At 42.7% G+C, this 23,386-nt stretch overlaps 2 protein-coding genes across 4 annotated transcripts in view; both read left to right on the plus strand.

Annotated features, from left to right (window-relative positions):
• Window positions 1–366: 366 nt before the first annotated feature.
• PECR (peroxisomal trans-2-enoyl-CoA reductase) lies at window positions 367–14,630 on the plus strand (the record flags this gene model as incomplete). The annotated part of the gene is made up of 8 exons (XM_082763972.1): window positions 367–481; window positions 3,455–3,588; window positions 8,563–8,728; window positions 9,194–9,275; window positions 10,810–10,906; window positions 13,003–13,113; window positions 13,626–13,737; window positions 13,856–14,630. 8 exons carry the CDS (start codon window positions 367–369, stop codon window positions 13,942–13,944), a joined length of 906 nt encoding a protein of 301 aa, XP_082620098.1. The 3' UTR covers window positions 13,945–14,630.
• Window positions 14,631–22,112: 7,482 nt separating this feature from the next.
• The window catches only part of MAP3K2 (mitogen-activated protein kinase kinase kinase 2), a 50,050-nt gene continuing 48,776 nt past the window's right edge, over window positions 22,113–23,386 (plus strand). The window contains exon 1 of one of the 3 annotated variants that reach the window (XM_082762887.1): window positions 22,113–22,252. The gene's annotated coding sequence lies outside the window, so the exon portion shown is untranslated. Of the gene's footprint in view, window positions 22,253–22,920; window positions 22,978–23,386 lie in introns of those variants that run through there. The other 2 variants (XM_082762885.1, XM_082762886.1) reach the window with 2 other exon arrangements.

Genomic DNA, 23,386 nt, shown 5'->3' on the forward strand with positions numbered 1-23,386 from the left:
TTCGCTTCGATTTCATGAGTTCAAACTTGAAACATGCTCTGGGAGAGGCAAACGACGCCGGCTAACAAAGGAGAAAGCCAAAAGGGACACGGGGATTCTCCCCCACCTGGCTGATGCGCGCCTCAAGATGGCTCTGTGAGGGACGCGCCTCTGGAAAATGGTGCCCCCTCCGCCACCCCCCGGCTCCCCGCGGCCGCCTTACCTGCCGGCTCCACCAGCGGGGCCCCGCTGCCGCTCCGTGCGGCCAGGGGGAGCTCCTCGGGGCCCCGGGAGAGCCGCTGCCCTCCGCCTTTCCCCGCTGACACAGCCCCGGTCCCGGGGCGCGGCATGGGGCGGAGCGGCGGCTCGGGAGAAAGGGGGGGGAAAATGGCGGCGGCGCGGGGGCTGCTGGCGGCGGGGCTCTTCAGCGGGCGGGTGGCCATCGTCACCGGCGGCGGCACCGGCATCGGCAAGGCTATCGCCGCCGACCTGCTGGCCTTAGGTGGGCGGGCAGGGCGTGAGGTGGACGGGCAGAGGGTCGGGGTGGTGGTGGGGAAGGGAAGAGGGGACCCGGAGGGATAGCGGGAGCCGGGCAGGGGTGCTCGTGTGGGGCGTTTGGGGCGTTTGGGGTCGTGGCGGGCGGTGCGTGGGTTTGTGGGGTTCTGGGGGTGGTGTTTTGAGGGATGGGCTTTAAGGGATGGAAATGGGGACTCGTGCCCCCCTCTGAAGTTAGTTTTCTTCGTAATGCTGCTGGGCTGAGTTGAACTGAATGCCTCGCTGCTGCTGAAGCTGAGCGGGCTTTTGAACTGTTGTCCCCGTGTTAAGCTTGGAGAAATTCCCTGTCAGTGCTTGTGACAACGAAGTCTTGAAGTTCAAGTATTGTACTTCAGCATGTGCTTTGTAGGCTTTCTTTCAATGCTGGTTAAAGGTAAGTGATGAAATCTGGAGGAAAAGGCACACTCTGTGGAAACATCTCGGTAATCTACCTTGCACCACCTTTTCTGCAGCTTTCAACATAAATGTCAGGGTTCATTGGCATCTGACTGGTTTCAGGTAATGTTAGATAAACATGATTAGGATAAATAACACCAAGTGTTATGCCCCACCACGTTGGGTGCGTTGTGTTGTTTAAATGTACACTGTGCACAGGGAAGAACTTTGTTAAGACTCTGTACTGGGAGGCATCTCTTCTCCTGGCCCTTGTTGTCCAGCTTTCCACTTGTTCTGTGGAGCTGAAATAAGGGCTCATTCTGCTGCCTTTGGGTTACCAAGGAACAAAACATTATTTTTTTTAAGGTGTTTTTAGCTAGTGCCTTAAGAAGGTGCTTTTTTAAGCATCATTGTCACAATGTTCGTCGGTATTACCCAGTTACCTTAAAACTGTTCTTAACTTGATCAGCATTATTTATCTCAAGCAAAATGCAAATAACAAAAATGTCTCTCCGTGACATCCTAAATGGAAAACAAGGCTGTGAATCTCTAGTAAGTATGTTGAGAAAATGGAGAAGGATCTGTGGCTTAAATCTGTCAAGTGTAACTTCCATCTGCAGACATGCTGGCTATTCCTACAAGATGATGACCAGGAACTATATCCATTTATACCTTGTACTTCAGGCTGTATTTTTTTGGAAAGGAGGCTGGTTGGACAGAGAATGCTTGTAGGAGCAGTGACAGATAATGCTGGTCACAATGTACATTGTTTGTTTTTATAACCAATCTTCTTCAAAGCCTTCTGGAGAGATTTAAACCATTTGTCTGGAACTGCATCTGTCTCTTCTCCCCTCAACCCTATCACAAAAAGGTCTGGTCATTCTTTGTGAAGAAAAGTAAGGACTTCAGGGAAGCAGTACCAGTTTGTGCTGTAGGTGCCAGGTCTTCCCCGCTAATTAGAATCTCCCTGCTCATATTTAGCATATCTGGCACATTAGCATATCTAGCAAAGATAGTCTCCTACTGGACTTTATTCTTCGGTGTATTAATAAGCACTTAAGTTGATAAATGACACCGTGCTACAGAAAATCAGTGTTTTGTGTTAATTGGTGATTGCGTGTCATTTTATGAACTCTGCTGTAGGGTTAGTCAGGTTATTGTGCAAATGACCGAGTCCTTAATTTAAAAAATTAGGAGACTTTAGAGACTAACATCTTTACCTGTGTTATTTTAAGATGGCCAACTACCAAAGGTGGAAACCTCATTCCTAGGGATATGTAGTTGCAGCGTTTCCTTCTATAAGTTTGGCTCCTTCTTTCCTTTTTTATTTTTTTTTTCTTTTTAATTTAATTTGATGTATAGTTTCACAAGAGAGCCTGAGCCAAATGAACAGCTTGCTGCTCCTTACTCCCACTAGTTATTTTGGGTTGATTCTCGTGTTTGTTTGATCACATGAGAGGCCAAATTCCACTCAGTAAAATAGCATCAAAAGAAAAAAAGGCACCTGGCAAAATGTTAACGTTTTTTTGGCTGGTTTACTTTGTTGAATTAATTTATGCTTAAGCAGATGAGCACCAGAGCTGGTGTGAGGAAAGAATGGCTTCTGTGGGGATACGAGGATTATGATGATGGGGAAGTGAGAGCAAGACCTCCCTCTCTGCCCACTTGGCAGTGGCAAGCTAGTAATTTGCTCATGCATAGTATGAAATTGTATGTCTAGTGGATTTGTACGAGGGATTAATCTAGTATGATCTCTTTCAGTCTGTGTAGTAGCAATCACTGAAGACTTAAAGCTGTCCTGAGCCCTCTGGTGACAAAGGAGACGAGACTGCAGTGCAAGTGCTTACTGTTAATTTGGTGCCTGCATTGCTGGCTCTGTAGAATGAGTCCTTCAGCCTCCAAATGCTGACACAAGCAGAAGGCTTGAGCTCCTGACTAGTATTTTTCTCTGCTTTCTGAGCTAGGATTATAAAGCATGTGCAAGTGCTGTGGGAAAGCCTCTGTTCCTGCTGTCTGCAGATAAGAGTTAATCTTGCAGCGGTATCATCCCTTCTTTCAGGCTCTGTAGGGTTAAAAAGCAGAATATTAGATTTGCTCACTACTAGTCAAAATTACAGCCAGAGTTACAGTAAGATTATTTTTGTGGTTTTAGGTGCAAATGTTTTTTTTGTAATCAAGACTAGCTAAAACATCTTTAAATCATGTAATCGATGAATGAGGCAGCCTTCAGCAGAAGCCGCAAAAGTCATGTCTGAAAGCTGCTTTGCTGACTCTGCAACTCACTGGCTGTCTCCCTTTCTGCAGGAAGGAGAGTGAACCTTTTTGTTGTTTTTCTTGATTGCTCTTTTCCTGGCACAGTGGGATCTTGTTGCTAAGAAGCACCTGACATCAGTCATTTCTCTCTCTCTTTCTAGAACTTCTTTGTTGTATTTTCCAGCCAGTGACTAAGAAATGCACATCCTACAAAATGTCTCCGTGATGTTATGAACTAGGGTAACTGCAGCTTTGACTGCTAGCTGAAGGATTTTTCATTCTGTCTCTACAGGTTGCAGTGTTGTTATTGCCTCTCGTAAATTTGACCGATTAAAAGCCACTGCAGAAGAACTGAATAATGCATTTTCTTCCGTGAGTCCTGCCAAAGTGACTCCCTTGCAGTGCAATATCCGCAAAGAAGAGGAGGTAACGACTAGTGATCTTGTTTTGGGGTTTAACATGTCATGAGTATATCATGTATATAAATTCTCAGACCTCCAAATTCATCTCTGGCCCTCTCAGTACTCCTCTAGGTGCAGTAAAAATCTATTAAATTGATCTAGATAAAGCTGTGTATTTCCAAGGAAAGACTGTTTGTTAGCAACCTAAGCAAGAAAGCATTTGTAAATGCGAATATTTTTCTGACTGCACCTACTTATTTGAAATATTTGTAAGAGAAGCAGGCTTCTGAGCTTTTACGTTCTAGGGCTGAGCTGGAGCCTACGTAATGTGGTTCTCTGTCACATTTTTGTGACACCAGTGGGGGGGTGGTTACTTGTGAAGATGGAGACCTTCAGACTTGCATCTTCAAACAGGAAGTCAGAGCATGGAATCTCAATGCTTGTGAGGTGACACAAGTTAAGTTATTGAGACAATCCCTGCGTTGTCAATTTTGCTCATATTAAGAAAAAAAAAATCCTAGCCATGTTTCAAATTTTGGTTACAATTTGAGCCATGCAATACTATTGCTCTCAATCCTTATTACTATCACAGTTGAGATTTTTGTCACAAAAATTGAAAGATCAGGAGCAGAAGTACTCCATCCATGTCCTTCATATCCTGCATTCATCTTCTAATTTTTTTCTGTGTAAAAATTTTAAAGTCCAACCTGACACTGGACTGACACCTGACACTCACTCAAGACTGCTATAAAACATTCCAGTATTTTTTTTTTCTTAACCTTTCAAAGTCTCTGTTAAAATCTAGCAAAACTTAAAGAAACATTAATGACCTTCAGTAGCTATGTGAATTCTGGAAGTATCCTAATATACAAGCACAAGCCAAATAAAAATAAAAATTCTTCCTCCATGGGACAACTCAGGACATAAAATATTTATACTGACATACTTAAAGGTTTTTTTTCCTAAAGGAGAAGAACCCTGAGGCTGTGCAATATGTCACTTCACCTACTAGTGGATTTTAGGTTTGTATTTACCAGCATCAGCAGTATGATATAATAGTTTATGACAGATGTCAGAGGGCAACTTACATGATTAAAGCTACACGAAAGCAAAGAGGTTCTTCCATGAAAGTGTTCTTCCATGTCACTGTGCTTGCAGAGGGTAGTCTGGCGTGCTTAATAATTTTCTGCAGGTGAATCTTATTTTTGCATCAACTTAAAAGTGAGGTAGTGGTGACTGCAGCGTTGTGTAAAGTGGTAGAGGACTGGGATGGTAAAATGAGGCAATCTCTACCAAAGAAACTGCCATTCCTTCTTTGTTTCATATTTTAAAAATGCAGATTTGTCAAAACAGCCATAGCAACTTTAAAAGTTTTCAAAGCCAGTATGAAGCTGTTAAAGCCTGGTTTGTAGTGCTGTGTGAAACGCTTAGGCATTATCTTATAGTACAGCTAGCCACAATGGCACGTGGAGAAACTTGGTGTCTCTTCTGTTATCTGGAAGTTCCATCATGGAGTTGTTGTCTTCCATTTAGTTTTAAGCTCTAATCATTTCCAGATACACCAGAACTTTCTTAGGGCTTCTTCATGCTGTATCGCAGCACCCTCTGTCAGGTACCTTCTGCTGGAGAAAGTTCTCATAAACCGCATCCACAGTAGCCCCTGTAGGGCTGTGCTCTGCACTTACAGCTAGAACAGCACTGCTATCCCAGTGCTGTTTTGTGTGTTGCTGAGCAGTGCTGGCACAGCATTGCTTTCTCTTTCCAGACCTCCCCAAAAGCCAGCAGGCTGGGGGTGGGCAAGAGGTGAGTAGGGAACATCACCAGGGCAGCTGACCGAAACCAACCAAAGGGATATCCCATACCGGATGGTGTCACGTGCAGCAATAAAAGGTGAGAAAGGGGGAGGCTCTTGTTGTGAAGATGTCTGTCCTCCCAAACAGCTGCTCTGCGTATTGCAGACCTGCTTCCCAGTACAGGGCCAAACATTGCTTCTTGATGGGAAGTAGAGAATAATTGTTTTTTCTCTCTCTCTGCTTCCATGTGACCTGTGCTTTTTTATTATTATTATTATTATTTTCTCTTTCTTTTCCCTTTAATTAAATTACCCTTATCTCAACCCATCAGCCTTTTTCTGTCCCATCATACTTTCTCCCTCCCCCCCCCCTTTGACTTTGAGCTGGATGTATGTTTTTTTTGTTTGTTTGTTTTTGCCTCCTCAAAGTAACTTTGAAGACAGCAGAGCTCATTCCTCTTGTGTGCACTAGTTTGGATCTGTGAAATTCAAACATGAGAAGGTTCATCTCTCATCAAGGAGTGCAGTACGGCTGTTAGAGCTCTTTCTGGCTTGGGAAGACCCTAAAGAAGGTGCACTGAATTAATTGCTGCAGAAGCTTGCTGGCAGATATCCTGGGGATAGCTTAATGAATGTATATTTTAAAGTCTCTTAATCTTCATCCTCAGAGGCCCTCCATCTTTCTAGCAAAGCTTACTTTTCAGTTAATATGCAAAAAATAATCTTGCTCGATAGAGGATTTTCAACCACTGGTATAACCTGTCAGACTTATTTCAGTCAAAAGAGTCTGCTGCTTCTTTTGGCTAGTTTTCCATTGACTGCTTTGTGAAGGATAACAAAACTGTTTTGTTTTTAAATATGGAGAAGTAAAGAGTTTTGGGATGCCCGCTTTGGGTGCACCTGAGGTTTCCGTGTTCTGTCTTCAAGTGGCTTTATCCTGAAGCAGTGGTGGTGCATCCACCCCTTATCCTGAGGTCTGGAGCTTATTTAGTGAAAACAGCAGTTCAAAATTCTCTGCTGTTTCCCCTTTCCACATTGAGCTCCATCAGCAGCTGCTGCTGGAGCAGACCCTGAGGCTAAAACCTATCATTTGGACACCTGACAAATAAGAATCCTTGGGAAGGACTCAATACAGTACTATTTAGCACTTTACCTTCTGTCTGAGTTCACTAGTAACTTTTCTTTTCCAATAAACATTATAGCTTAGCACAGTCTCAGCTGGTATATAAATACTTAATGCCTGTGTGAAGCCTGTAGTGGAAGAGTGCAGCTTGGCGGGGAGTTGCAGATAAGAGATTCCTGTTGTCTTACTTCAAAATTACACAGCAATAACACAAAAATGCCTGTTTTCCCTGTGCAAGGATACCTACTGAAGAGCTAGTTGAGGACTAGAAGTAGCAGGTAATTTACCTCTTGAGTTCTAATACCACTCAGAGGTCCCTTGAATTTACGTGGGCATTTGCCCTTTTTCTCTTGGTGTCAGCGAGCGCTGTCATCCCAGTAATCTGGGAGAGCGTGCTATTACATAGTATTTTGGAACTGCAGTCACACACACAAAAAAAAAAGGCCCATATTGAAGAGCTCCAGTTTTCTGGTTATGTCTGAAGTGCCTGAATTTGTTCTTTTTTTTTCTTTTTTTCCTTTTTTTTTTTCCAAAAGTATGTCCTAAGCTGTTAGCTAAACCTTCTGGAGTCCCTCTCTGCTTCCAAGGAGAGTCTAGTATCTTTTTTATGAAGTTCTTCCTGTGTGGGTTTTGATTACTTTGTAATGAAAGCTATCATCTTTAGTTCTCACTGTGATTTAAATGTGTTCCACCAGATCCTTTTTCTCACTCTGCTGGTGGCTGCTGTCACCATGTTTACTGTAATTGGGAGAAGCACTGCAAGCAATACTTCTTCTTCGACATTGTGGAGATTGCTTCAGATGGAACCATCTGAGCAGTGACTGGAGAGCCTGCCAGCCTTTGCTGTCTTTCAGAAAACAGAATTGTTTAATATTATTGTTGTTGCTGTTGCTGTTTTTTGGTTGTTTGGTTGTTTTTTTTTCTTTGTTTTCTGTGGTCACAAATACTAGATTAAATCCTTACATATGCTTGGGTAGACTAACTGATCCATGGTTTCTGGCTGTGATAGCTATTGCAAACACAGGAAACCCTTGTCCAGTTTCTTGAGGTAAATATTAAATTATTAAGTGGCTGTTATAGATGTCTGATCGCTATTTTGTAATAGGAAAAACACATCCACTTTGGTATCTGCAAAAACCTTGAATGCTTTAGAATACATCCCCCATTGGAAGTTCTCCTATGTTTAGCGTGAGCGTGTGAGGATGCTGCTGTACTTCCAAAACAGAAAACAATGCAGAAGGTTGAACTTACAGCCTGTAGCTTAGATTTGGTCACTATTAGAGCTAGGTTTAGCATCTCAAATATCTTTCTCCCATATGAAATTAAGACACCCCTCTTCTGCACTGACAGCTCCTTGAGTAAGTGAATAAAACGTCTATTGATATTTGCTATTAATACCCTCTCAGAGTACCCAAAGGTAAATAGTACCAGACAGTGATCTTAATCGTAAGTATTCATCCTGCTTATAAAATATCTGCTTAGTCACATACTCACCTTTCTTTTGCTGAAGAAGACAAGTTACGTCACTTCCAGCACTTCCTAGAGTTCATGTTCTGTTTGGTAATGACCTAAGTCTCTTGCTCTGTCGAAGGTCATTAGCTGTTGCTTACTCCTATGTCAGAGCTTTAGTGAATACTCAAAACTTCTGCATTAGAAAGTTAGTTTCACATGTTTACTTGCATTTTCTATTCAAAAACACTCAGGTATATGGGTCAGATGAAAGAAAATCCATAGCTATCTTATATGGAGTTCTTCCAGCATCTGATGTGAATGCCCCTGCGCTTGTAGAAAATGTCAGTAGGTCTTAAGTAGCAGGCTTTTATGTTTGTTTTTACAAACCTTCAGCAGCAAAGATCCCTTCTTCTTTCAGTGCAGTATACCAGGAAGATTTCCTAAGTAAACACAGATACAGACCAATCTTAAATCCTCACTAAACCTGTCATACCAAGTGTTTGAGCTTTTCTGAAGTCTGGTACCTCCTCCTTATGTGTGGAAAAGGGTATGAGAGAGAAAACGTGTGAAAAGGAGACTGGGTATATAGCTTAAGCTGCACTTTGCCATACTTCAAAAACATACTGTTTTAGGTAGAAACTCTGGTGAAGACTACACTGAATCTGCATGGGAAGATTGATTTCCTGGTGAATAATGGAGGGGGCCAGTTCGTGAGTCCTTCTGAAGCCATCAGTGCAAAAGGCTGGAATGCTGTCATAGAAACAAATCTGACAGGGACTTTCTACTGCTGCAAAGCAGGTGAGGACTGAACATTATGAATGTTTGTCTGTTTGTTTTGTTTTGTTTTTTTACAGCAATAACAGAAGACAAAAAAATATAGTTTCCCTATAGCCACTATAGTTAGTAACACAGGAGGAGACTTCGCTCCCATCAGGAGTGTAAATCTAAAGTTAAATCTTAAGTGTGATCTGTGATTCTCAGATAACATTAGGAAAGTGGAAATGAAAGTGGAAATGAAAGTAATTTACATGGAAGGCACAAGATCTTGATGTCCACAAAAGGCTCTCGCCAAATGCTGGGCAAGGCTGCGTGTGCTGTCTTACTGATCAGGTGGAGAGGCTGTGGTAGAGAGCAGGTTGTTATCTAAACCTGCACTGGAAGCCTGTAGGGTAATTGGAGTTGGACTTATTTGGCTTCCAGTTGGCAAGTTCATTTGTGTGCATTTCCTCTGATATTTATAGGTTATCTTCCTCCTTCATACAGTGTACAATGCCTGGATGCAGAAGCATGGAGGAGTCATTGTCAACATTACTGCTGCCGTGACAATTGGGTTTCCTGGAATGTCGTAATATACATAATTATTTTATTTTTTGCATTTTCCTATATTCTACCCCTAGATCTATTAATTACTCCTAAATACTTCATATTGGAAAGGTGTGCAATGGGCAGCAGCTGAGTATAGAAATACACTAGTTAATGTCAAGAGAGAGCAGTAATGATACCTGGCTGTACGTGCAAGGGTCTTTTTATTAATCCAGTAAGAGACCTCAAGGTGAAATACATCTCTGGTCTCTGTCAGCTACTTTGTAAGAAACTATGAAGCAAGAGTTGCCAGCAAAGCTTTCACTGGGAATGGGATGCTGGTGGGACTAGCTGCACTGAAATACAACCTTTGCTTCTTCCCTCTCCAAATTGCTAGTGGGTTTGTAAGAACTTGGCACCTCTTTTCTTCTTCTACTGTCAGTTTACAAGTTTTGATGGTGTAATTAGTTACAGGAGTTGGATGGGGAGTAAGAGGAACATACCTAGCGTGTTACCAAGTTTTGGTTTTGTCCTTCAGGCCACATAGTGCCTACCTTTCCTGTTTTCCTCTTTACTGCCACTTTGTAGCTATCCTTCTTGGAGAAAGTCTGTGATGCAGTTCTGTTTCCTCTGCTACTTTCTTGACTGGGAGAAGGTATAAAAAATGCAATGTTTACAGTTCTTTTATATTGACAAAAAAAAAATCACAGCTGTCTGCATTAAAATGCAGCATCCACTCCACAGGCATATGTTTACCGTATTTGTTCTATTTATTTATTTTTTTAACCTTCAAAATGAATGTGAGCCAGAGCCTTCTGGATGAATTTTTATGCCAAAAAGTTCCGATTTGTTGAAAAAAAAAATTTTTCAGAAAATGAGTTGTTTCAAAGTAAAGTTTGAAGATGTGAAAATACTGTACTTTGACAGGTTCCTAAGTGGAAAAAATCTGAGCTTCTTTTCTGAAGCTATGTTTTTAAGTATTGAGTTTCTATTGAAGAAAATATAGACATAATTTGAACACGTGTTACATTATTTTTCTTTGTCCTGATTCAGGGTTGAAAGTTTTCAAAATCTTAAATTTTCAAGGAACGGGGTGATATTTTTTCATTACCTCGTTCTTGTTTAGCTTATACAGAATAAATGTGGAGATCCACAGGGTGGTGCTGAAGCTACAATTGTTAAAGTTTCTCTGCTCTTCAGAAATCTGGATGAAGTGTCGCTGTGATTGTTAGAATAAATTGTTAGAATATTTGCCAGTTGAACCAAGAAATAACTAATTCTGAATAACAGTGGAACAAAATTTCCAAAATAAAATTGTATATAAATGTGGATGGATAGGCAAGGCTACTTTCAAATTAAATTCCTGCTGAATTGACACGTGTTTAAGGAAATTATAGCATAACTCATTTAAACTTGATCACAGTTTCACAGTTCAAGAACTAGAAAATCCTTCTGCATCTTGGGTGGCTGGTCCAGCCATAGGACAGTGCTCTGACTGAGTGAGGCTTTAGTGGGATTAACATTGGGCACTGTTAGCTGAAGGAGGAGATGCTTCTTTTGCTTTCTTTTCTCAATAGGCACTCAGGAGCTGCAAGAGCTGCAGTGAATAACCTAACCAAGACGTTAGCTTTGGAATGGGCCCACAGCGGAGTAAGAATCAACAGTGTTGCTCCTGTAAGTAATCGCAAATGCTATGATTACACTTAGCCACCACACGTATTTATGGTTAAACCTTTCAGACTGAAAGGGATTTTAAAAGCTAGAGCCTCCAACTGTTTGTGGATTTTTATTTATGTGTTTTTAATTCTCTCATCTACGTTTCTCAGGTCCTTTGAGAGCATTTTATATTGTTTGGATGACAAGTCAGAGACGTGGGGTAAAATTGCTTCTGCTTTGAACTGGCACTCTGCCGCTCTAGCTTAATGAAAAGAAGATACCTGTGAGGAGTTGGGGACCTGTTTTACAAAATCCTCACATAAAATTACTGAATGTTTTGTCTTTCAGTAGTAACACAATCACATCTGAGTTCACAATTATTTTTCTGTATGAGGTTCATGTATGATTGTGGCTTCCTCCTGTATTTAAAAAATTATTATGCCATACATTCAGAGATTCTCAAAACTTCTTTTACTTTGGCTTCTGCATGCCAAGTTAGGTTAGTTTTAGTCATAAAAAGACTGTGTTTGGAGTGGACCTTCTCCAGATGTGCGTTCTGATATTTACATGTATTTCTTTTTTCTTATCAAGTATATGCAGACAGGAAACCACTACACAGGTCATCTAAAATATGCCTGACGTGTTTCTAAGGAAGTAGGTAGCATGTAGCAATTGTTTTAAATAATCTTATAGAAAGACCAGATATATTTTTGTAGTGCACAGTGCTGCAGATACAGAGGTTATATAGAGGCCCTAGCTTTGAAGTCTGAGATGACATCTGTTGTGATTTGTGTAACCTTCACTCTTAATAAAAAATTACTTTGCACATTTACTTTCTTGAAAACAAAAGGAAGAAGGTAAACTCCGTCCAACTACTTCACAGAATTTCTAGGTTGGAAGAGACCTCAAGATCATCGAGTCCAACCTCTACTTCTACATTCAGAGTTTATTTCACAGTACAATAAATGTCAGATCCTTCTAGGAAGATCTTCCTGCAGTCTGTGGAATAAAAGTAACATGATACACAGCAATCCTGTGCTAAAACACCTGGTTTGGTTTCTTTTGGCATACCATAGAATGCTTAATGGAAAATGAGTAATGTTCTCTCAGGTAACGGCTCTTAGGTAGCCTCTGTGAGGCCCAATTCATCTGGAGACTTGTTAAATATTAAGGTCTACTGGCTTGTTTTTCCTGTCTGTTTTGTGATTTATCAAGTCTTTAGGAAATAAGTAATTAGGACACCATTATTATGTGTGTATATTTTTAAGGCATGCTAATTACTTAATGAATCATAATAATTATAGCATGTGTCAAATGAGACTTTTGACAGGCAAACACTTCAGTGGTTTGGATTTATTTTTTCTTTTCTCCAACTGTGTTACTGTGCTGGTGACAAAAATATATGGTCTAGTTAGGGTGATACTTTATATCTTTCTGTTACCTTTGCCAAACGACAGTTGCTCACATCTCACACATCTTAGAAGAGAAATATTCTTCATGAATGAATTACAATGTTGTTATCTTATATAAATTTGAGTCCAAAATGTTCTGTCAGAACTCATCTACATAGCCTTATGTTCCTATTGCTGTAGCCTTCATCTTCCCTCTTGAGTCTAAGCTGGACTGTGTAATCATCAGGAAGGTCTCCTCTCGCTTCTTCTGTAGCAGCTAAGTAGAGAGAGTCTGAAATGTGACTGCAAAATATGGCTGCTTCCATAATTCACAGTAAAGTCATTCCAGTACTCTTGCAGATTACCAATAAATAAATAAAAGTTAAGAACTTGTTCTTGGGGTTTTATAGTTTTCTGTTGCAAGCTTATTTGAAATGCTTGTTATTTCTAAACAGTCTTTCAGTCTTTATACTCTTCATTGTTATTGGAGTGACAGTGAAGATTTGGAATAATCTGAATTATTCTGCTTGAATAGACATATGGCTATCCGTTAAATTATGTTTTTAATTTATAAACTATACTATTTCATCCAATTTAAAAACTTGCATTCAAGTGCTGTTTAGATGATTAGTCCAACAGAAAATCTGAAGAACTTTAAAATTTTCCAGCAATCACAACTTGAACATGTGAAAGAGAACTTAACTTTGTTTTGTTTTAATACAGGGAATAGTATTTTCAGAAACTGCTGTTGCCAACTATGGAGAACAAGGTGCAGCGATGTGGTTAAGGAGCATACCAAAGGTTCCTGCCAAGAGATCAGCTGTTCCTGAGGAGGTAATGTATTTCAGAGTATTTGTGATGCTCCTATTTCTGTGTCTCTATTTTTACACCACTTTGTTATATGGAGAACAGTAAAGACTTGATTTTGAACTGTGGTAGAGTATGAAGAAAGGAAAAAGCTTGTAATAGCATGTAGTAGTGTCATCCAAGAGACTAACTCAGTACTCACTGTTTCACCAAAATTTAATTTATGTGCCTCTTACAGCTAAAATATTTCGTATTTGGCATTGGTTTCTGGAAAGGTTGACTTCTAGCAGAGAGGACCAAAAGAATGAAGATGAATATGGGAAAAAAGTGTATTTTAAAAGTACTAGAAAGCTTACAGTTGTTGAACTGTTATGTTCCTGATGTTTGTAGCTGGAAATGTGGTTTTAATATTGTGGTGGTTTTTGTTACTGGGAAGAAAACATAGCTGTGTCTTGCCTGTGTCAGTTTTCAGAAGCATCTTGGACACAAGCAATTGGTAGAAGTTTAAGAAAGATTAAAATTGTCATTCTTTTTATTAGATCTCTCCTGTAGTGTGTTTTCTGCTGTCTCCAGCTGCTTCTTACATAACTGGGATAACCGTGGTTGTAGATGGTGGCCAAAGTTTATATCGCAATACCATAGAAATACCAGGTAAGAAATGGGCTAAAAATAATGCCCTTCAAGTGACTGAAGTTGGGCAATGGCAGCACACAAAAATAAAAATGCCCGCTTCCTCCATCAACAAAGTCCATTGTTTTGTTTTCCTCAGATCATGACAGATGGCCTTCCCCACCAGAAGGAAGAAATTCTGAAATGCTTAAGAAGCTTCTTTCTGGCGACTTCAAGCCAAAGCTGTAGTAAAATGAGATTTCACCTCATTCCCAGTTGCACAGTTCCTGGTAATCCTGCTTTGTGACTTGGGCTTACAACTGTCAGTAATCTGAAGTTTTTGCACCTATGTAACTACATCAAGTGCCTTGACTTCCATTGTGTTTAAAACTTGAAAAACTGTACGTAGTACATCTTCTTCTCTGACAACACACACTGCCTCCTGGGAAGGGAAGACGTAAAAGACAAATTCTTCATTTGCACTGGCATTAAGTTATGAAGGATCTCAGAAATGATTAAAAAAATGCTTAGTTCCAAGTGAAGGGGTAGAGAGGGAATGTTGCAGAATCATTCTGCTCTAAATATGGGGAGGAGAAGATTTAAATCTTTGTTATTGCTACCTGCATCACTAACCCTTGAGGTAGCTGTTAGGTATTTACTCTTTGTGTTCGACCACGCACTGAGTGATCAACAATGATTTTAAAGATTGATTAGAGTAGGTATTTCTCTGAGGTGGGGGGAATTAAAATAAAACAGTGGTTGGTAAAACAGCAGAACACTGCTTTTACAGCTTCAAACTAATAAGGCATTTCAGAAATGTTTCCAGTTGTTTGCAGATATAATGACATAAAGAGATGAGCTGGCTGCCACTTAAGTTTGATAATAGAATAATCAAGTAATAAACTTAAACTTTAAAATACAGTGATGGAAAACAATATTGATTCAATAATTTAACAGCAAAGTCTTGAAGCACAAGCTGTGGTGTATATTGCAGTGTTTTTTTCAATATGGGTATGCTGTTGAAAGAAAAACTTGGAATCCTTCATTTATCAGTTTAAACACCTTCTGTCTATACTGTGTTCTCTACTGATATGCTGTGTTCTTATGACAACACGTGAGTGTCTCTAAAGCAGGCATGATTTTTGTGCTCAATGGAGCATTTTAGATGCTTCCATTTAAAAAACAAATGAAAACAACAACAGAAACCCAGCCTCTTCAAGTGATACATTGTAAGACTTCTGTGTTTGTCCTAATTATTCACTATGTTCCCATGTCTGGTAAGTTTAACTTTTTTTTTTTTTTTTTTTTTTTAATATGGCAAATAAGTGATGAGTGTGGTAAAAACTAGAATTTGTCAGGACAACTTCTGTCCCAAGGGTTGGTTTTACTCAGCTGGGCAGCTGAGCTCTACCACAACCACTCCCTCACTCCCCCTCCTCAAAGGGAAAAGGGGAGAAAAATACAATGCAAAGGGCTCAAGGGTTGAGATAAGGACAGGGAGATCACTCAGCAATTACCGTGATGGGCAAAACAGACTCAGCACAGGGAGATAGTAAAAATTATTGCCTATTACTAACAAGCGAGAGAAGTGAGAAACAAAGGAAAGAAACCAAAAGCACCTTCCTCCCATCTGCCCACTTCTACCTCTCGCCCCCACATGGTGAAGGGGAATGGGGGAATGGGGGTTATGGTCAGTCTACAGTGCTTCTCCACTGCTCCTTCTTGGTCACTCTCTCTCATCCCCTGTGCTGTGGGGTCCCTCACACAGGATGCAGTCCTTCATGAACTGATCTGGCATGGGCTTTCCACAGGCAGCAGCTCTTCCAGAACTGCTCCAGATATGGGTCTGTACCATGGGGTCCATCCCTCAGGAGGAAACTGCTCCAACCTGGGTCCCCCACAGGCAGCAGCTCCTGCCAGGTCACCTGCTGCTGCGTGGGCTCTCCATGGGCTACAGGTCTGGCCCGGAATCTGCTCTGGCAGGTGTCCTCCACAGGCCACAGCCTCCGTCGGTGCAGGTCCACCTGCTCCACCGTGGTCTCCTCCACGCGCTGCAGCGTGGAACCCTGCTCCACCGTGGTACCCCATGGGCTGCAGGGGGACGTCCTGCTCCACCATGGTCCTCACCACAGGCCCCAGGGGACTTCTGCTCCGGCGCCTGGAGCACCTCTCCCCCTCCTTCACTGATCTTGGCGCCTGCAAGGCTGTTCCTCACTCCTCTCACTCTCCCAGCTGCTGTGAAGCACAGCGGTTTTGTTTGTTTTCCCTGTCTTAAATATGCTGTCACAGAGGTGCAAGCACTATCACTTACTGGCCCAGCTCAGGTCAGCAGTGGGGCCCTCACCAAACATGGGGCAGCTTCTAGATTCTTCTCCCAGAAGCCACCCCTATGGCCCCCTGCTACCAAAACCTTGCCACATAAACCCACTACAGTCCCAGAACTCTGTCCCAGAACTTTAGTTTGACTATTTACTGTTAAAAAGAATTTGTAATTCCTAAACATGGCATCTTCTGGGGAGGAAGGCCCGTGGTGCACAACATATCCAAGCCACAGCTGTGATCTCAAGCTGTCACCTCAGCTTGACTGGCTCAGTGACTACGTCCCTGGGGAGCCTGTTCCAGTGTGTGACCACCCTCTCGGTGAAGAACCTCTTCCTGATGTCCAGCCTGAACCTCCCCTACCTCAGCTTGACACCATTCCTGCGGGTCCTGTCAGTGGTGACTAAAGAGAGTAGAACAGTGCCTGCCCCTCCGCTCCCCCTCATGAGGAAGCTGTAGACCGTGATGAGGTCCCCCCTCAGCCTCCTCTTCTCCAGACCCAAGGCCCTCAGCCACTCCTCGTATATCTTCCCCTCTAGGCCCTTCACCACCTTCACCATCACCCTCCTCTGGACACCCTGCAACAATTTTACATCCTTTTTGTGCTGTGGTGCCCAGCACTGCACACAGTACTCGAGGTGAGGCTGCACCAGCACAGAGCAGAGCGGGACAATCACACTCCCTCCACCCACTAGCGATGCCGTGCTTGGTGCACCCCAGGGTACGGTTGGCCCTCCTGGCTGGCCAGCTGTTTGTTCTCTTCAAAGGTGCTTGACTTTCTCTGTATTTAATTAAAATATTTGAATTTGTTTAGGTATAAGTGTTTTTCATGATATCTTCAATTCCTTTTTTTTTTTTTTTTTTTTTTTGGAGGGGGAGGCAGGGGAGGTACATGGGGCTTGAGCAGAAAATCAAAATACATTCTTCATTTCCATCCGGTTTATTCTCTTTTCTTAGTAGCTGAGTAATTATTTGTGTCTGTGAGAATCTAATACAGAGATAGAATCAACTTTTTTCAAACCTTACGTGGAAGTTATATTTTGATGATTGCAGATATTGATTCAGGGCACACAGCAAGAGAATTCCTGGATAAAATGCAACTTTTAGATAGCTAACTCTAGTAGCCTAACTACTTATTTTAAATGAAATTAAGAATACAGAAATAATTTCTCAATGAACTGAATAATGTATTTTTTTTTTGTAAAAGAATATTAATTGTAGTTAAACAGGCTAGAGACTTTGAGAAACTAAATTTAATGTTTGACTGCAAGCTCCTGTGACATGTGAACTGTAGATTTGACACAAAATAGAAGTAATTTGATAAAACAATTACTTTTATTATATTCCAGAAACACTCTCTACAGGACTTGAGCTCAAAACTGGAAATAATTACTTTAAACTTGCAAATTTGTTCTTTTACTTTGGAGTATGAATGTCCATGAGGAGGGGAAGTTTACACGTAATCGTGGTGAAACGCATCATTTACCTCTGCAATGGAGTATTAGAAAGGACAGGGTTCTCTGGTGTGAGTCATGCAGCCTGCAATAAACTCCTCCGCAAGTAAGAACTACAACAAACCTTTTTGGTTGTGCTGAGTACAAGGAACTTTATTTGATCTTGCCTTCTTCAACCTCCAGGCAAAGCCATGGACGTTTTTAGGAGATCTAAGCTAGGTCTTTAGAAGAGACTTATTCCTGCATGTGCTTTCCTTCCCTGACAAGAAGCTGAAACAGCCAACATGTGGAGCCATAATGCACTGAGGCTTACTGCAGTAGGAGAGGATACTCACAGTAATCTAAGGGTTAGTACAGTGTAGGAATACAGAAGATACATCCTTGAAAGGTGAAGGGAAAAGAGAATGCTCAAATGCTCTCTGCTGTGTGGTTTGTTTTCTGTTTTTGTTTTGTTTTGTTTTTTAATTATTATTTTTTTAAGTAATAATATTACTGCCCTCTGTGTGTTGAGGTTTACTGTGAACATTATTAATATACGTGACATTATATTGGACATTACAATAGTAACTGCTGTGCTGTAATAGTTTTGCAGTGGTCACAGCTTCTTTCCCCCTACTTCTTGCACCAGAGAGAAGTGTAAATGCTTAATTCTCAGAAGGGAGGATTTAGTTTGGTCCTTGGCTCCTTCGTCCCTTTTTATGCCAATTACAGCCATTTAAAAAGTTTTACAGCACCTTACAGAAAGCTGGTGTTGTGTCAGCTGTCAGCATGAATGTTTCAGGTTTCTGCTGATAATATCAGCTGAAGCAAAGCTCTTCCTATGCCATTGTGATAACAGCTCTTGATCAAAGGGCATTCACAGTTGCGGAGGATTTTTTTCTTTCCTTTTTTTTTAAAGGGAGGAAGAAAGCGTGTGATAATAAAAACATCGTTGACCTGTATAGGATTCGGGTATCTGAAGTTCAGAGAAGACTTCTGATTTTACGTGGGAAGTGAATATGGCAAAAGGGCTGTGAGGAACCTCAGGAGGAATCAAGGAGACTGATGGACCAAATGCTGACACTTAAACGTATATGGCACAGTGCAAATGACAGGGAGAAGAATGTCAGAATGACGGTTAGTTTTACCATTCTGTTAAAATCTCCTAAGTTGCTTTAACATTTACCTCTGGCTAAACCTTCACCTGTGCTGCCTCCCCTTTCTCATATATTCATTAGACTGATTAATTGGTGCTTTTCAACTTCTACCTTGCTGCACCGTCTGGTATTACACCTGAATATCCATTGTAGAACTTTACATTTATGAAACCAGCGTAGTTCCACGAAGGGGAATTTTTATAAACTGTACGTGTCTTATGTTTTCAGATACCTTTAAGCAGAACATTGATATTAATAGCATTTAATTACTGTAAAATGAAGTCTGTGTTGTAAAAGAGGAAAAAAAATCCTCATTCTCTAAAGGTTAATAACTCACTGTTGTTTGCTAAACAGAATATAGTCTGTGCAGTATCACTCTGCAGTAACATGCACTTGTCTGCCTTAAAAATGTAGATGAACAAATGCAAGGCAAGAGTTGCCTGTTACAAGGTTTTATGGCTGTCGTCTTAGTCTTCTGAACAGTTGTATAGAATATCCTGTACAATGTCTAAGAAAGCACGCTATTTGCCAGATCGTGTAATTTCATATACTTCTAATCAGCATCTCCGACATCTCTTGACATCTTGAATAGTTGACTTGTGCTAAATGGCCAAGTAACGTAGACATACAGGGAATAATCTTATTAGTAAAGTCAACAGTGTCTGTGTTCTGAATTACTGAATATAAGCTGAGTCCTGAAGGCATATGAGCTGCTTCATGAACTTCCATGATGGGGTTAGAGCAGACAAGCCTATCCGTACTGCTGCCCAGTCTCATTTATTGTGTGATTTTTCTAGAAAAGCAACTCCATAACTGAATGACCACTGTATTTTTCTCATAGTTTGTTCTGTTTCAAGTATTAGGGACAGGTCAATAGCTGACTGCTTTTTATTTGTTTTGTTCTGGAGATAAGCTTACATGAATGCATCCTGAAATGAAAAATACCAAGTGTGACGGGAGATTCCAGTTGTGGTAAGAAATGCAGTGCTAGTTGGGAGGAAGAAGTCTTTCGTCAGAGAGTTGAGACTGAAACAATCAGAATTACAAACAAGGCTGTTTTCTGTATCGTTCCTTTTTATTTTAGCTTAAATCTATTAAAGTGCTTGGGAATAAAAGCTTCCCAAGGTATTACCTCTTAACACAAAGTCAGTTTGGCCTCTTTGCTATACTCATGCAGAATAATTTTTTCTTCTGTGTTGCAGTGAAAAGAAGTTGCTGTAAAGCTATGGTTAGCAGTTTTGAAATCTGAAGAATCTGCTTTTCACTTCAAATCTATAGGTCTAGACTTCTAGCTGGAAAGGTGTAATAAATCTTGCAGCAGTCATTTAGGACTGTCCTCCTCTAAGGTACTTGTTCTTTGTCTTTTGGCAGCAGCCTGACAATGATGGCCTATTTGTATTTGGAGGAACTGGAATTACAGAGATGCAAGCACACACTTAGTCCTTCTGTCATAGAAAGGCAGAGCAGCAGAGCAGGCATGTAGGACCAACAAGGGCTTGGACTAGTAATGTTGTTTGCTCAGTCCTTGTGAGCTGGATGTAAGTTAATGAACAGAATGTCATCTCTTCTCCCTGTGAGGAAGGACTCTTGATCACGTTGTAACATTCTGGCATCACAAACTTCACGTTACTGCCATTCCTAGAAGAAGCCATCTTGACTTCCCTTATCTATTCTGTTTCCAACAGCTTGTTGGTTTGCCAGTTATTCCACCTTTAGATTAAATAAGCGATTAATTTAATATGGCTTTAACTAGATCATTTTCTGGATGTAGTTCAAAACACGCTAACAACATTTCAGTGCCAGCTATATGAAGGAGTAGTGGGGAGACAGAGAGACTGGTGGGGAAGGGGAACAGAGGACAATGGCCTAGCTGCTAGAAGGAGCTAGTTTATTCCTATTTGAAGTATTTGAAAGCTGTGGCTTTAGTGTTAACTACTACAGGCACGTGCAGACTCAAGCAGTATGTCTAGAAGGTGAGAACCTCTTACTGCAATGAGGTATTGATTCTGGAATCAAGGCACAGCCATACTGCCTGATTGCAGTCAATTACTTGAGTAGACTATCCTAAAATGTGCTTACCCTGTAATTTTCACCCCCCACTCTTCCCAACTTCCATTGCCTGTGTAGGGCTTGCACTGGAATTAGTTATGGAATGCATCCATAACTAATATGCTTTATTGCAACTTCTGACATCTATTTTTATGCCCCTCTCTTCCATATCAGCAGTTACGCTGTTCTGATAAGCACCGTTTCGCTCCAGTAGCGTAACGCATTATCTCAGAACCGTGCCCCTGGGTTTGGGCTGAGCTCAGTGTGAGTCAGTGTTTTAAGTGCTGGTCCCTAATGTGGATAGACATACATATTTTTAATCTCAAAGTTGATATTTGGCTGTTTATCTTGCTCCTGATAGTGAAGATGCTCTATTTCAGGAATTATGCCACAGTAACGGTGATGCCAGTGGAGATGTACGTAACCTCAGCAAAGAGCTCTTGGATGGCACTGATAGTGCAGCGAGAGTGCCCGGTGCTAAGAGGGTTTTGTGCAGAAATACTGAGGACATGGGCAGAGGAAAAGGGCAAACAAGGATGATTGTCCACAGCCCTGGCTAGCTTGTTGTATAGTGAAGGAACCCAGTCTTCAAAACTTATTTTCCACTACCCCTTCCTTTGCAAGATGCTGGAAGTGACAAATGGCCGTGCACTGGGACATTAAGGTGGGGGAACACTGGGTGTTTTCAGAGCTGTGTAAGCAGCTGTGGATCATTGCTCTTGCTTGATGGCGCAGGAGCACCACACACCGTCAGCGTTTCTCTTGGGCTCTTCCCCTCTCACTTAGCACAAAAGGTCACCTTTTTAACTTTCTGGCTGAAGACTTTGGGTCACGGCTGACATCCCATAAACATGGCTGACAAATTTTGCCAGCTGCGGCTACAAGCGACTGAGTTTTGAGGGACAAGCGAGCCTGCCTCAGGTTGGCTTGGGAGTTATTCATCAGTGCCGGTCAGCGGCAGTACTTCATCAGTCGGTCTTTACCACAGCCCTCTTAAAATTTTAACACACACATATATATATATTTTAAAAGTTGACACTCGTTTTTATCATCCTGATGTGTATTTCTATGGAACACATCCCCTCAGAGGGCGCCTCCCAGCTCCCCTCACGACGCTGAGGGAGCCACCCCCCTCCCCACCGCGCATGCGCCGCCCTCCGCGGGCTTCCCCCTTGGCGCCTCCTCCTCCTCCTCCTCCCCCTGCGCCGTGACGCCGCCGCCGCCGCGGTGACGCCTCACGCTCCCCCCCCCCGCCTTCCACCGGCGGCGTCACGGGCCCGGCGGCGGGAGGCGGGGCCTTGGCTCGGCAGCGGCGGCGGCCGCCGGCGCCTGACGCCCGCCGGGACCCCCCCCTCCCTCCCTGCCTCCCTCCCTGCCTCAGCGCCCCCCCCCCCTCAGCCGTTATCCCCCCCCCTCCCCTCCCCTCATCGCTCGTCGCCGCCTCCCGCCCCGCTCCTCGCCGTGCCCTCGCTCGGGCAGGCCCCGGGGCCGCTTCTCTCCCCCCCCCCCTCTCCGCCGCGGCCCGGGGGGGGGGCGGGCTCCCGTCAGGGCTCCCCTCAGGGCCGCCCTGACCTCGTTGGGGCCTCCGCCGTCACACAGGTTGGGCCCGGTCGGGGAAAGAAGAAGAAGGAGGGGGGGGGGGGGTTGGGAAAGCGCTGAGGCGGCCCCGGTGGCGCTGAGGGGGGGTTGGGGGGGTTAAATGTGTGTGTGGGGGGTGTGAGGTGGATGTGGGGGTGGTTTTTTGTTTGTTTTTTTTTCCCCTTTTTGGTTTTTTTTGGGCGCGCTGAGGTCGCCTTGAGGGGGTTCTGCTGAGGGTGTGGGGTTGGGCTCGGGGCTGTGAGGTGGCTCAGGGCCCTGTGAGGGGGTGGGGATGGGGATGGGGATGGGGAGGGGGTGGCAGCAGCAGCAGCAGCAGCACCTGCTTGGCTCCCCGCGGTAAACGGGGCTGGGTTGTGACGGGTTTGGCCTCCGTTAAACAATGCAGCGCGCTGCGGTGGGGCCAGGAGGCCCTGGAAACGTGCTGCCGGGGCTGTGGCGAGGAGAGGGCATCGCCAGGCTGGCCCGTGGCGTAGTGCTTATTAGCAGAATGCCCGAGGAAGCGTGCTTCCAGCTGGCATCCCCCCACGGGTGGCTTTAAGGGAGCGGGCAGTGGTGTTTACGTGGTGTTCTACCTTAGAAGAATCCCCTTGTGTTTATTTTTCTCTTATTTTATGGCTAAACCCTTCCTTGTCGTTTTATAATAGCAGCGATACTGCACGAGGATTCTTCCTTTCACGCCTACAGTGGCTGTCTTAATATCTCCTTTCCTCCAAAAATATTCAAAGGTGAAAACTTATTGTAATTCTGGTTCTCTTCACACTTCGTGTTCATTCGCGATTGCCACCGAGCGTGGTTATTGATTCGGATAACGAGGCTGTATGTAATTAGCTTGATGTTTTTCAAGGTTTCGCTGCATTTGATAAACGAGAATAGCAAAGTGTTATTTGTCAAACTGACTCATTGCTGGAGAAAAATCTGTGCACGGCTCATCTTGATGAGCAGGCAGGCAGCCTTGATGAACTGTCAGTGGTTTACCTGACGTTAAGGGAAGGCTATGGTGAAGAAAACAGATGTTTCCAAACTGCTTGTCTTGGCTTGCTGGGATTTGTAAGCTGTCAGAGGAAACTTTTTCTAAGGTAGCCTTGGCGTCTGGGAATCCTGAGAGCTGTCCTAGGGTGTGTGAATAGGCAGATA

This window comes from Aythya marila, assembly GCF_965140915.1.
Source record: "Aythya marila genome assembly, chromosome: 6".
NCBI classification, from domain to species: domain Eukaryota; kingdom Metazoa; phylum Chordata; class Aves; order Anseriformes; family Anatidae; genus Aythya; species Aythya marila.